Source organism: Puma concolor, chromosome B2 (assembly GCF_028749965.1).
Source record: "Puma concolor isolate L17-30 chromosome B2, mPumCon1.1.hap2, whole genome shotgun sequence".
Classification (NCBI taxonomy): domain Eukaryota; kingdom Metazoa; phylum Chordata; class Mammalia; order Carnivora; family Felidae; genus Puma; species Puma concolor.
In genome coordinates, this window is record NC_141671.1 from 113,174,931 (window position 1) to 113,189,724 (window position 14,794).

At 36.0% G+C, this 14,794-nt stretch overlaps 1 protein-coding gene across 28 annotated transcripts in view; it reads right to left on the reverse strand.

The window, feature by feature from the left end:
• The window catches only part of TRDN (triadin), a 400,175-nt gene extending 386,283 nt beyond the window's left edge, over nucleotides 1–13,892 (reverse strand). For 11 of the 28 annotated variants that reach the window (XM_086707723.1, XM_086707743.1, XM_086707735.1 and 8 more), the window contains exon 1: nucleotides 13,408–13,889. In XM_086707723.1, coding sequence (XP_086563849.1) covers nucleotides 13,408–13,429 — 22 coding nt within the window. In that variant the 5' untranslated portion in view covers nucleotides 13,430–13,889. Of the gene's footprint in view, nucleotides 1–13,407 lie in introns of all 28 variants that reach the window. The other 17 variants (XM_086707747.1, XM_086707746.1, XM_086707745.1 and 14 more) reach the window with 5 other exon arrangements.
• Nucleotides 13,893–14,794: the final 902 nt, after the last annotated feature.

Here is a 14,794-nt window from a genome sequence, read left to right on the forward strand (position 1 = left end):
AAATGATAGGAGTTTAAATTAAAGCAGGAACAGTGGAAATAAGGAAGAAAATATGAAATCAAGAAATGAAGAATCTAAAAGTTAGAGACTGAGCAAATAGGAAAAAGACAAAATTCTGCAGGGTCAGAGGAATAACTGGGAAGAAGTTAATGAGTTTCTGTATGCATATGTTGAGCTCCTGACCTCCATTCACCTTCATTCAATAATATTTGTTGAACAATCTCTTTTTTATGCCAGATTATGCTGGGTCTAAATGTCAAATTTGAGGGGTGCCTGGGTGGCTCAGTTGGTTAAACATATGACTTTTGATCTCAGCTCAGGTCTTGATCTCATGGTTCATGAGTTCGAACCCCACATCTGGCTCTGTGCTGACAGTGCAGGCCTGCTTAGGATTCTCTCTCTCCCTCTCTCTTTGTCCCTTCCCCTCTTGCACTTTCTCTCTCTCTCTCAAAATAAGTAAACAAACTTTTAAAAAAATGTCAACTTTTGGGTTGCTTCCTGTACAGTCTCAAATAGGGGTCATTATACATTGAGGATAACTTCTTTATCTTCGAGAAGTTCTTACTATTCTATTCATTCTCTCCCTGCTCTCCCAAATACCCATTTTATTTTATATATCTTATAGGGATACATCAATTTCTTCTGAAAAACAAGTTAAGGCATGTCTAGTAGATGGCCACTGAGGTCACACTTTCTCTATGTTTTTCAACGACCCAATCTGAGTAAACAAGGTATCTTCTTTATGCTGAATTCACCTTTTTAACACAGAGCATAGTGCCATGAAATAAATACACATTGATGATAGAACCAGAGAATATTAAGAGAATATTAAAGCTAGAAAGAAAAAAAATGATCATAACAGTATCATTCATAACAGCCTCTCAACTTTAAAACATTCAAGTGGATAAATAAATTATGACAATCATACAGTGGAATACTGTGCAGCAAGAATAACATGAACTACAACTACATACAACAAAATAGATGAGTCTTACAAACATAGTGTTGAATTAATGCAGCAAGAATTATGCACAGAATAATGCATGCTGTGTGGTTCCATTTATAGAAAGAACAAACTTGGCCAAACTAAACTATATCGTTTATGGATGTGGAGGTCATAAAGCTATAAAGCAAAGTAAAAAAATTGTTATCAAAAAAATCAGAATAGTTGTTCCCTGTGGAGTAAGGTATGGACAAAGAGGAATCTTGACTGGAAAGCAAAACCAAAATTAGAGTCAGTGGGTGGGTAACAGATGGGAATATTCTTCAGAGGTAATGGAAACATTGTTTCCTGACCTGGATATTGGTTATGTGGATATCATTTCCTTATTGTTTAGTAAATGATATACAAATATATATGATTTATGCAGCTTCAGTGCCTGTATTTTACAAAAAGTTTCTTTTTTAGTATTTTAAAAACTGTGATGACTCATAATATTTTTTAACACTGAACTGATGAAGTGGCTGGTCTCTTGAAAACCAAGTGGGACACTGTTATTAAAATATTGCCACAGTTATCGAATTTTTTTTCACTTAGAGTTCTTGTGCATTCTGGCTTCTAGGTCAGTGTTACGTAACAGCTTAATTTTAAGTGAGTTCCTGCAATATTGGAAAACATATTTGTCATCTTGGTAGTTTTGCAAGGAATTAAAGAAACATTGGAAGTACTTTAAGCAGACATGCAGAGTTCAATATGTCACAATATAAGTTGACTATGAAGTAAGGACATATAATCCACTCTCAAGTTTATTATTTAGCTTCTGTAATACTGTATGAGAGGCAATTTTGCAAAGTACTATCTTTCAGTTTACCTATCAGAGATGTTTCCACCTGTGCCTCTCTTCAAATTATTCTGTCACTTCTTAACTCATTAGCTCAAGGACACAGAAAATAAGCCATCACCTTTCACTGATTTTTCTCCAGAGGAAATTGGGTCATTCCATTTGGTTTGTGAATCCCTTTGCCCCACCTTCTTTAAAATTATCATCTTTTTTTCCCTTTCTACTACAGAATTATAAGTGCAAATCAAGACAGCCAAATATAATTATATTTCAGTAAGGATTTCATTCTATCCCAAATAACTTTCTAATCATTGAAATAGATGGTATATACCATAGATGTTATACAAACTCTTAGTTGGTAACTGACTGGAAAATATTAAAAAGATCTTCTCACTAATCCAAATCTCTTATATTGGCCTAAAAGAATCTTCTATGTAGAACTGGAAGATAACTCAGTCAGCAGTTTCTCATAGTTGAGTACTTTAATCCCACCTCCTTCACAACCATTAGAATTTACGCTCATCTTTGCCTTAGGTTCTTGTTGGTTGCTCACTGGGGTGTAGTTAGCATCTGCATTGGAAGATGTCTGTAATTGTTTGTGGAGTTAAAATGATAGTGACGAGTGCTACTATATGCTAACTAACCTGCAATGTCTTGGAAAGATCTTTGACTAATTCTCCTGTCCCAAATGCTAATAGAGGATGACTCCTCCAGCTTTGATGCTCTCACATAGAGCATGAAACCAAGGTATTAGTAAAAATATATTAAATAATTGTTTGCTAGATATATTAACCTGAAACTTTTAGGATCTAGGGATGTTGGTGAAAACTTAATTCTTTGATTTTCCTTTATGCTCCTGTTCTTTCATTTAGAAATATCCTTCAATTTGTTTGTTTTTAAACATTTATTTATTCTGAGAGAGAAAGTGTGAGTGGGGGAGGGGCAGAGAGAGAGGGAGAGAGAGAGAGAATCCCAAGCAGGCTTCACACTGTCAGCCCAGAGCCCAACTGGGGCTCAAACTCACAAACCATGAGATCATGACCTCAGCTGAAATCAAGAGTCAGACATTTAACCAACTGAGCCATCCAGGCACCTCCTTTAGTATCTTTCAAGTTTTAACTTAATAATAGTCTCTGATCAACCATGTCCGTTTATTCTCCTGCTTCTCGGGTTTTCCTGACATTCATACCTCAAAACATTTGATTTCTTTGTTACACATTGATTTATACTCTAGTTATTTCATATGTGTAAATGGTGTCTACTTTAAACTTGAGTGATGAGAAACCCAGGAAACTATCTCACTATCTCACAGTTTTTATATACAATTTTATCTGTACTTCTTTTAGGCAATTGACAGCCTTCTCTCATATAGTTATTTCTACAATTATCTCATCTTCCCTTGAGGGCTGGTTTACATATATTTCACATTTCATCCACAGACTTAACACAGTTACTGGCCAAAGCAACTACGTGAAGTGCACATACTTATTAAATATCTTTGAGTGTGTCAGCAGGTTTGTCCCTTTCCATCCATAAATGAATGACAGAGGAAAGGGACAAAGATAAGGACACCATGTTCCAAAACACCTGGTTATTGAGATCCTATGGCACTCAAACAGGGTCCCAGGCTGTATTATGGTTATGACAAGTCAATTCTAGTCAGGACCTGCAAGGTTTTCAGATCCAAAGACTGGGCAGAAACTGAATAGTAAACCTGGTCTACTTGATTCAAGAGATAAGCAAAACTTCCTGAGACCTGCCAAAGCTATTATTTCTAATATAACCCTTTCAGTCACTGTGAGCAAAGTCTTTAGAGGTTTCTGCTGAGTTACTACTTAAATCTAGCCATTTCTGCTACCTTAGGTACTTCCTCGTCATGTCTTCTGAACTTTGGACTAAGGATCATGTCTCTTCATCCTTTCTTTGATAAAGGCCTTTCCCTAGTATCTCAAAAACCCTCTTGCCTTCCCTCAATGCTTAATGCAGTGCCTTTATAGGACACCATAACAAGACCACTGGCCTATAACACTAGTTCCCATAGCACTTAGAACAACAGTGACCACAAAATTAGTTTGTAACAACTGATTTCTTATCATTAACCTGAAGAAAGTCATTTAGTGGTCATTTTTATGACAGTGTTATTTCATTTTTTTTCATGAATTGAAAATAGTGTTCCCAAAATACAAACTGAGCTCAAGTAGGGTATTTGACGATCAAAAACAGCAACGGACATACAAATACTGGGAGCACACTCACATCAGAGGGCCAAAAACTAGGGATTATATCAAACTACTGGTTCAAAATAAGTCATGAATGTAAGACATCCATCCTTTTCCATGATACAGCGATAGGGGGCCTTAACAAAACTAGAGTGTTTAAACCAGGATTTTTATCCAGTTTCTTAGCCAGGTAACTCTGTACCTTGACCGTCCTAGGGCCTCATCCCACAGACCACTAATTCTCACCTACCCCTTCTCTCTTTTTCTTTCATCTCTTCATTGATCAAACCTATTCATGATCTCTGTACTTTGGCCAGCGATTTCATGGTCCAATAATGGCATGTGCACTGCAAATTACCAGAGTGAAGAATAGGACACTCAATCATTCTAAAGTTACTTTTTTAAGCAAGTTTCAATGTGTCCTCACTGATCATAAGATTTATGAACAATAGCACGATTTTGTCAACTAGATCAAATAACTCATCATTCATAAATCCAAACTGGAGTTTATGTTTTTAAATCTGTTCAGTCTTCAATCTAATGATTATCTTTTGCCCTTTTCTGTTTGTTTTTCAATCTACTGTATCAGAATCAGGGACTTCGTATTATATCTCTTCATTTCCCCATTGTCTGGTATTCAGCTTGGGACACAATAGGTTCTAAAATATTGACTACAACTGAAACTCCGACATGACCTCCTGCCTTATAAACCTAATTATAGGTTGGTAATTAATACCACAGAGTCTATAATTTTGTTATATTTCAAATGGATGTATTCTCTTTGTTTGCTTTTCTCTAAATGCAATGCCTAATGCTTCTGCATATTTAAATTCACAAACTTGGCATTTCACCATACTGTGGTAACTTCTAGATTTTATACCACATTCTTTTCCCTCAGGCAATTATACATAAGTAAAATAAGAATAACGATGGATAAAAATAATAGCTCTGGCACTAGAGGTCAAAGAAATGTCACTTTATAATTACCATTTTTGTTTTGATGTCATATCAACTGTCTACCACAAACAGAAAATTCTCTGAGTCATATGATGATTTATTTTAGCAAGCAACAATAAATTTTCCAGGGAAATCTTGCTAAAAATGTTTTCAAAGTATAAAGAAGTAGAAAATGATTCACATCCATAAGCTCACCAATGCCCTAAGTTGTATATATGATGTGTATATTATATTAAGAGCTCTTTCTATTGTTTCTTTCTCAGCATTTCATTAACCTGTATAGGGGAGAGGAGGAGGAAAGAGCAAATGAGTAGCAATGATAAAACCAGTCTCTAACAGCAAGTTCTAGCCTCACGTGCCCTGCTAAAAAGCAGGTTGCAGAACATAAATTATCTTTGTTCTTCTAGATTAAAAGATTGTAGCTTTAAGTGAAGACCACATACCCCAGCCCTTGCCACAGATACCGAATTAGAAACTATATGAACCATACATATTTAAATGTAATACGAAGTACATCATAAGTGAGATGGACTCCATGGCTTATGAGGAAACAGCTCATTTACATACCAAAGGATCTCTCAAAATCGTAAATTCCGTGTGCTTTTGACAGCTTGACTTCAGGCACAGAGATGTGGAGATGTTTGATGTTTAGAGAGCATAACTAGTACAGAGAGAAGCAGGACTTTATTCATTACACATTTGCCAAAGATATCCTTTTTAACTTCCTTTGAAGATGGAAAATACTATCTTTTCTTGGACCAGAAAGTTCATCGATCTCTGCTTAACCCTCACTTGGGGCAATACATGTTCATGTGACACTCAAATAGGCACTTCCTATGAGAAATTATTCATGGCACTCATGTAATTCAGAGAAAGTGGGAATTTGGGATGCAAAACTTAACTTTGCTAGATCTTCCTAGAACTTTAAGTTGAACGGAATCTAAACTCCATAAACTTGGAATTATTGTATTATGCTAATGCATGGTTTCCAGATAAAGGTTTTCCCCTTAATTTCTCATTTTAAATATGTTGCTTTAAACAATACTTATTTTTTTTAAATATTAAACATTTTGCTAAAGTATTTCTTTTTATTTGAAGGAAGAAAAGAGTAATGATTTAAACTCTATAACTGTAAAACCAAAAGCTTAACTGGAAAATCTATGTATGCATTCTCTTTTCAAATTGATATATTCAACCCAAAGGTCAGCACAGACCGCCTTAAAATTGCTTAGTTGCACCATTTTATGTTTCCCTTATATTAAATATTGTTAACTGATTAAAAATTAATGCAAACAGCATTGAAGGCTTTAAGTCTCTAAGGATTCCTAAGCCTTTAGAATAATAGCTGAATAGGCTCAATTCATTTTTGCATTGTAAAAGTAGCATGGTTTTATAAATCAGAGTCACAATGATGACCAAAAACAAACAGGAAAAAAATTAAGTAGCATTTAAACTGCCAAACAGAACATCTTCAATGGGTGCTGTGTGCTTAAAATGTGATAGAAAAAAAAGAATCACTCTTAGAAATAATAACAAAAGCTACAACAAAAAGCTTCTTAATGGAACCCAGCAAAGGTTGACACTAAAAAGATACATTTTCTGTATTTGAAAACATTCTTCTGGCCTTATTATTCGGCCCCTCCCATGAGGCTCCTCATCCTCCCCCAGTGTATGGTTAAGAAGTGGGACTACCGCTGGAACCCAGATTTCTGACTTAAACTCCATGCACGTTGTACTATATCACACTGCCTTTAATTATTTTAATGCTGTTCTCTCTCAGCTCTGCACTCCTTGTCCTCTCTCACTTTCAACGAATTATGTCACCCACTGGTTTTCACAATTTGCTTTTCTTCTCTTTTTCTAAATTCAACTTGAGCAGGAAAGAAGATTGAGAAGTTTTAGAATGAGACTAATCAGGTTTATGTGAAAGGCCTTTTAGGCTTTCACTGTTTCTGTGATATTTTTAAAAGATATTCATGCAAGACTTGGTCCTTAATACCTTGTCAGTAAATAACATGTTCCTGACTACAGCATTTTTTGGAACTATTTTTCTTTGCCTCATATTGACCTCTTGGGTTTTCAATTTCTTCTCAGGTTTTCACATGGACCATCTTGAAAATGATCTGTTACTAATTAAGATGTCTAAGTAATGTCACTAATAATTTTGAGAAATGATATGAAATGAACCTCCAAATTCCCACATCATAACAGATATATTTAAAGAGCATTGTTTCCTTTTCTGCTATTACAAATGTAATACACATGTCTGGACCCCTCTAATACAAGCATATTTGGTTTCCATTTCAATGACAGCAGACTGTTAATTTAGACAGTAATTTGCACTTACAAATAAATTTGGTGGTCAATGGATTCATTGACCCATGTATATAACAAAAAGTAAATTGTTACTAAAAGTATTTACTAAATACACAAGCTCTGTTCTTTTATTCCCCCTAGCTCTTTATTAAGGAAAAACTTGAATATTCACAAAACAGAATGTTATAATGAACCCATCATCAGCCTCAATATAATCAAGTCATGGTCAATCTTATGCCACACACAGCCCGTTGACATTCCTCTGTGGAATATTATTTAAAAGGAAGTTTCAAACATTGCATCATCTCATTCATATATATTTGAGTATGTATCTCCAAATAATATAAGAAGTTTTAAAACATACCACAATATGGTCATCCCTAAAGACAAGGTCATCATCACTACCATCAAACATTCAAAGTGTGGGGAGTTTCCAATTATTTAATTGAAATTTTTTAAGGTTGTTTGAATCATGATCCATTAATTATACACATTATGATTGGTTGCTTTATTTTCACATTTGGTTTTATAGGTTTCCTTGACATCTCTTTTTGTTTGTAGTAACTTATGTGAAGGAATTTTGTTGTTTGTACTGCAGAGGTTCCCATAGCCTGGATTTTGCTGACTGCCTGCTATGGTGTAGTTTTTAGCATACTCCTCATCCGTCTATTACTTGATAATTAGAGACGGTGTTCCATTCACTGCTTTTCTTTTGTTTCTCTTTATTCTGGGTTTTGTTTTTGTTATTGTTATTGGTTTTCAATCTGAAGAGTTAGTTCTAGCTCTCATTTTAATGGTTGGTTAGGTTTTGCCTTATATTTTCCCAAGAGTTTGCCTTTCTGTGGCTTCCAGACTTTTTATCTATTGATTTTTGCATTGTCTCCTCACCGCCAATCTACACTTTAAACAACCTGTGCAAAAGTCTTTTCATGTAACTGTGCCTGTTATGATCATGATCCTCCTCCAAATATATCCTCTTGTCAGTGTCAATTTTAAAATGTGTTCCTGGGGGCGCCTGGGTGGCTCAGTCGGTTGGGCCTCCGACTTCGGCTCAGGTCATCATCTAGTGGTTTATGGGTTCGAGCCCCTCGTCGGGCTCTGTGCTGACAGCTCAGAGCCTGGAGCCTGTTTCGGATTCTGTGTCTCCCTCTCTCTGCCCCTCCCCCCTCATGCTGTCTCTCTCTCCTTCAAAAATAAACATCAAAACAAAAATTTAAATGTGTTCCTAGAACTAAAAATTCTATATGTTGTGTAGACATTCTATATGTGGTATATCGCTTTTTTTGAACAGGAGAACATAATTTGGAAGTCATTAGGTGTTGAACCTAGTACTTCATCCTCTTCCTCCACCTCCCAACCCAAGTCATCTCTACTGGGGCCAAAATGCCACTCTTGATTTGGCAAGATAAACACAAATATATAATCTGGATCTCCTCCTACTTGTAATTTCACCGTCTATTGCTCTAAGTGACATAACTTGTGTGCATAGTTAATTAGTCCGGTTGTGAATTCTTGACCTCTTTTCTTGAGAATGACAATTGCCACTGAGGTGCTATAGAATCTGTTGAAGCAGTGCATTGTGCAAAATAAATTACTATTTTCGCTCTAAATTTTGAACATCGAATCCTCTCACAGGTTTGTTACAGAAGCAGTAAAACATGGTTGAGCTAAAAGAGAGGAAACAATCCCCTACTTAGTACAACAAACCGTCTCCTGAGTCCTGAAATTATATAATTGAAGTTGAGAGTTTGACATAACTTCTAACTTTTTTTACAGAATTTCCCTTAACTAAGCATTCTAGTAAATTGTAAGTTAATTACAAATAGGATCTCTACCGACTTGAGTCTATTACATAAAAATTTGCACTTTCCTATGTTTTAAAGGTCCTTGGACCCAGAGAACACAGTTATATAAATATTATAGTAATGCATAATTTGTATATTAGTTACCTGGCAATTTGAAAACATTATATATTTCATCAACTTTTAAAAAGCTTTCTATGTTTTCAAAAAAGCTATGAAGAATTAACTATACTTTAAAAGAAGAAATAATTATACTTCATTATTAAAAGTACTCAAAAGGTAGTTTTACATAATGCTATATACTGTTAAATGCTGAAATTGCTGGTTGAAAATTCACAATGAGACTCATAGGGGCGCTAACTCTGGCACTTGTCTAGGAATAACTAGGCCTCTGGAAAGAAGGTAGAGACTATTTATAGTCCTAAGCCCTGGCACTCTTTGAGTTTGATTCAGTCTGTGGCCTGATTATACCTGATCAACCTAGCATGGGCCATAGTAGAATAAGGGTCTAGCATAGGCCCCCATCAGCCTCTGAAACCACACTAGGCTAACAGTCTCACACACCAAGGAGAAGTATTCAGCATGTCTCAGTTTAGAGATCTGGATGTGAATCCTAGCTACACTATATACAGCTGTATAAATTCAGGTGAATTCCTAACCTCTCTAAACTTCAGGTTCTTATTCTATAAATAGCAATAGTAAAAATATCTATCTCAGTTAAATTGAGGAATCAGTGATCACATAACAAACTTCATACATTGCTTGACATATAAGGTCTTCTAAATAAATGTGAAATATTATTATAATTATATTTATTAATTCATCATGGCCAGAATCAAAGATGCCGTTTCCCTAAAATCCTTTGGCTTTCAACTTTGGTCTAGTTCTACTTCGTCTATTGCTCTGTACCTGAAACACAAAAGCATTACTTCATTCCGTCAGATGAAGTAATCCAACTTGGACCATGCAGTGAAAATCTATGTAAAGAACTTAAGGTTCTTAACAAAAGTTCTTAATAAAGGTTCTTAATAAGGTTCCTTTTTTTTTAATATGACATGTATTGTTAGATTGGTTTCCATATAACACCCAGTGCTCATCCCAACAGGTGCCCTCCTCAATGCCCATCCCCCACCCTCCCTCCCTCCCACCCCCCATCAACCCTCAGATTGTTCTCAGTTTTTAAGAGTCTTTTATGGTTTGGCTCCCTCCCTCTCTAACTTTTTTTTTCCTTCCCCTCCCCCATGGTCTTCTGTTAAGTTTCTCAGATTCCACATAAGAGTGAAAACATATGGTATCTCTCTTTCTCAGTATGACTTATTTCACTTAGCATAACACTCTTCAGTTAATAAGGTTCTTAATAAAAGGTTAATGAAGGTTCTTACTAAGGTTCTTAGTAAAACTTAAGGTTTATCCACATGACCTGCATTATAGTTGAATAAGCATTGATATAAGCCATAGGAGACATGAATTTTATCTTCAGACTTCCTCTAATTATCAATGACCATAGGAGAGTGGTATAATCTGTATGAGCCTCAGTTTTCCAAAAATTGAGGTCAGGCCAGTGGACTAGAGCTCTCCAAGGGGCTACGCTAGCTCTAACCTTCATAAGTGCTATGTGGTGTTTGCTTACTTTGTGATAAATGGATGGGAAGAGTAATCAGTAGATGCCCTCGACTACTGGTACAGTACTTACATTTTAGAAATGTGCCCAAAAATGGGGACAAAAGAAATACAGCAGATGAGTCGAAAGACTATTCCAGACTAAGGGAAGAATGTGTACCAAAGTTCTGCACAGAAGCACACCTCCTATGAAAGACTAAAAGAAGGCTATTGTGGCCAGGGCCCAAAAAAGTGTGACTCATGAGGACAAAATGAAAAGTGTGTAGGAGAGAAGTGTGCAGGAAACTCTGGATAACCACAGAGAAGGACTGAAGTGTCAAACTTAAAAATTCAGCTATTTGAGTTGACAGTCTAATTTTTATTTGAGAAATATGATTAATAAATCATTCCAGAAAAGAAAAAAAAAGTACATCAATGGTGTTCAAATGACATAGATCCTATGAACTGCAGGGGGTAAGGAGAGGAAAATGACCATCACTAGATGGTGTTTTTACACTTTAATTTATTACTTATTCAACTACTTTTATGGGAGACTCCAGGCAGTCTTTTGAAAATCCTTTAGATGCTCCACATGGAGAAGACAGAAACAAAAGTTCTATTTAATAATTAAGAATTCTCCCATAAAAAAAAGTTATGAGTCAAGTGCAAAGGTCTACAAAGATCATCCACAGGCAAACCAAAAATGTTTTGGTCAAGTGACCTCCTGAATCAGCTGGATGTGCACATCCCATATATAGGGAGGGAAACACATTCACAGGTATCTTTTTAATTTTTTTTAATATGAAATTTATTGCCAAAATGGTTTCCATACAACACCCAGTGTTCATCCCCACAGGTGCCCTCCTCAATACCCATCACCCACCCTCCCCTCCCTCCCACCCCGCATCAACCCTCAGTTTGTTTTCAGTTTTAAGAGTCTCTTATGTTTTTTAATGTTTATTTTTGAGAGAGACAGAGAGAGAGCATGAGTGGGGGAGGGGCAGAGAGAGAGGGAAACACAGAATCCAAAGCAGGTTCCATGCTCTGAGCTGTCAGCACAGACCCTGACATGGGGCTCAAACTCACAGACCACGAGATCATGACCTGAGCTGAAGTTGGATGCTTAACCGACTGAGCCACCCAGGCGCCCCATAGGTATCTTAATAGCTTGTGCAGGGTGAAGCAAGAAGTTGTTATAGATAGTTCTCTTTAAGACAAACTAAAGGCCACATGATACAGAATATCTAAAGAATAGGAAAAATTGCTATTTATATTTAGTTAGCAAATTCTGAACTAAAATTGGTAAAGAGTAAACCTGATATCCTTTTATAAAAAAGAAGAAACACAAACTAGGTCTAAGGGAGCTGGCTTCTAATCTTGGCAATGCCATAGTCTTGAGCAAGTCACTGAACATCTGAGTTTTAGTTTCTATTTCTGCAAAATGGAGATAATAATGCCAACTTAATTGAATTGCATGAGGTTTAAATAAGTAAATACAAAGTCCTGAGAAAAATACCTGATAAACAGAAACCTCTCAGTAATTGTTTTTATTAATTTGGGGTGCCAGGCTAAATTTCTCAGTGGAATATACAAGTAAGACATTTCTTCTTATAAATATTGACTGAAAAATCTCCAACTCTGAAATCACTGTGTGTCCATACTAACGTCTACGCGAAGAGCCAAAACCACACGTTCTATTTTTCAGTTGTCTAATTAAAAACAAACCAGAACAGCATTCAACTTGGAAGCTGATGAGAGCACCACCTGTCTGATTTTCTTACAGCTGTCAGAAGCAAATTTTAGATCCACCTCTTAGATTTTTACCCCAACTAGAACTGGATTGTGTCTGTATTTCAAATGCTTTAGTTGTTTTAAAGGGTCCTTTTATTCTAAGAAATATAAATATTTTTATATATTTATATATTTGCATATAGGTGAAACATATATTTGCACATATTTGCATGATCGAATAATTAAAAATTGCGTTTTAGTTAGGGCATAAACCTTTTCAGAATAAGCACTGAAACAAAATATTTACTTTTACAGAAAGATAGAGTTCCTTGTGTAAATGCAAAAGAGACATGAGTGTGTGAAAAGAACAAGAATTTGAATTGCTTTATTTTAAAATCATATTTATCTATATTTTGTGTATTTCCAAACCTTGTCTCTGACTATCTACCAATAGTAAAATGTATACAAATTTTGTGGGGGCACTTACATCTTAAGTTGTATATAAATCTTATATACGTGTGTGTGCATATTTATACATTGAAATTAGAAAAGGAAAACAAATTTAAGATCCGCATTTTAAAATATCATAAAGCAAAAGTACTCAAAATCATTCTTCCATGGTTAAATATTAGATGCAACATTTCAAGTTCATTGTGGCTTCTATCCTTTTGAGCCTTGTAAGTTTTGCAAGGTTAGATATTAGCCATGATGTTACATGACCATAGCTATTTATAGAGGGGCCGGTTACAATTGGTACCTGAGGTCTTTGGCATAGCACACAACAGTTTCCACATGTAAAATTTCAGAGAAACCCCTTCTCTCCCCCAACACACAGATCTATCAGCATCTCAGCACCAAAACCCACTTCTCCAATCCTGTATAGAATCATTGATTAAGAAAGTATCTAAAAGCAACATTTAAGTCGACAAATGGACGGTCAATGTCACTATCGACTTCCACCTTTTTTTCCTAGTCGGTACTATTGGAAAATGGTAGCAATACCTTCAGCAGTGATCTCCGTCATGGTGGTTGGAGAAAGGAAAAGGCAGGTGAAAAGTTCCCGTCAAGTGGCACTTTGCAGAATACTTTAGGATTTGAGAACTCTGATAGGGGGTTCTGTGTGAAAATGTGAGGGCTCTTCGTTTTCCTGGCTGTTTCTGCTGCTCCTTTGTTGTCCTGTTGAACTTTGTCTCTTCTCTGCAGAGTTCTCCCCCTGGAAACAACCTGAGCCCTTTCCAAGCTGCACTTGTGGCTCAGGCAGAAGTATCAGCTTCGAACAAAAATAGCCTCATTTCCCTAGGACTCTTCAGCACTTTTTTTTTTTTTTGGCACTCTAGTGGAACACACACACACACACACACACACACACACACACACACCAGCTCTCCAGCCCCAAAGAAAGATAGGCCAAAACAAAACAAAACAAAACTAGAAAGTACTGTCTAAACCCCCACAGTTTCCCTAAGATAATTACAGATCTTGGGGTCTATGTCAGAAAAGATGAAATAAAGAGTTGAAAGTAATCTTATCTGTGATAGCTCAGATTTATTCTTAGCGCCCTTCATGCTCAGAACATTCCTCTTCCCTTATTTGGTGTGGGGAGGGTCCTGTAACATCTACCAGAAGCAAAGGGGAGGGTAGTCTTCTGTCATTTTCCCCAAGGTGATTCCCTATTGGTCTAAATCCACTTAGCAAGTGCAGTTATTTATATAGGGCCACACTTAAACTTGCAACTATTAAATCCTGAAGCTTCCTTGTAGGGGATTAAGATTTTCCAAACATGTGAGACCTGATGAATTACTTGATTTTTATATTCTCTTTAATTTCATACTGAAAACAAAATATCTGAATTTTTATCTATGGAGTAAAAAAAAAAAAAGGAAAAGTGACATAAAGTTTAGAAATCCACAGCCAACATTTTAGTAAAAGATTTCAACCTTTCCCTACCAAGAAAATAGAAGAAAAAAGATCATAGCAGCTAACAATTAACCAAATGGGCTGATTAGCATTTCACCTTCCCATTCCTAGACAGGTGTTAATGAGCGGAGAAATATTCAATAGTTGGTGGTAGAAAGGGGAAGGAGAATCAAAGGGCATTGATAATCACAAACTGTAGCCAATTTGAATAATCAAGGGGTGACTATACTTATCTTTTATTTTATTCTCATATTCAACCTAATAAATGTTTGTAGTTTCAACTTTTAGCCTTAACTTACTGCCTATGGTTGTCAAAATCTCTTTGATTTGTATGGGACTTCAGGGATCATAAAGCAAAGTCAAATATGCTGTTTTAATTTTTGAGACTCAGAAGAAAGCTACAATAGTTATTTCCATAGAAAATTACATCCTCCACCCTCCACGTCAACATTTTTGTATCTGCTGCCTCAAT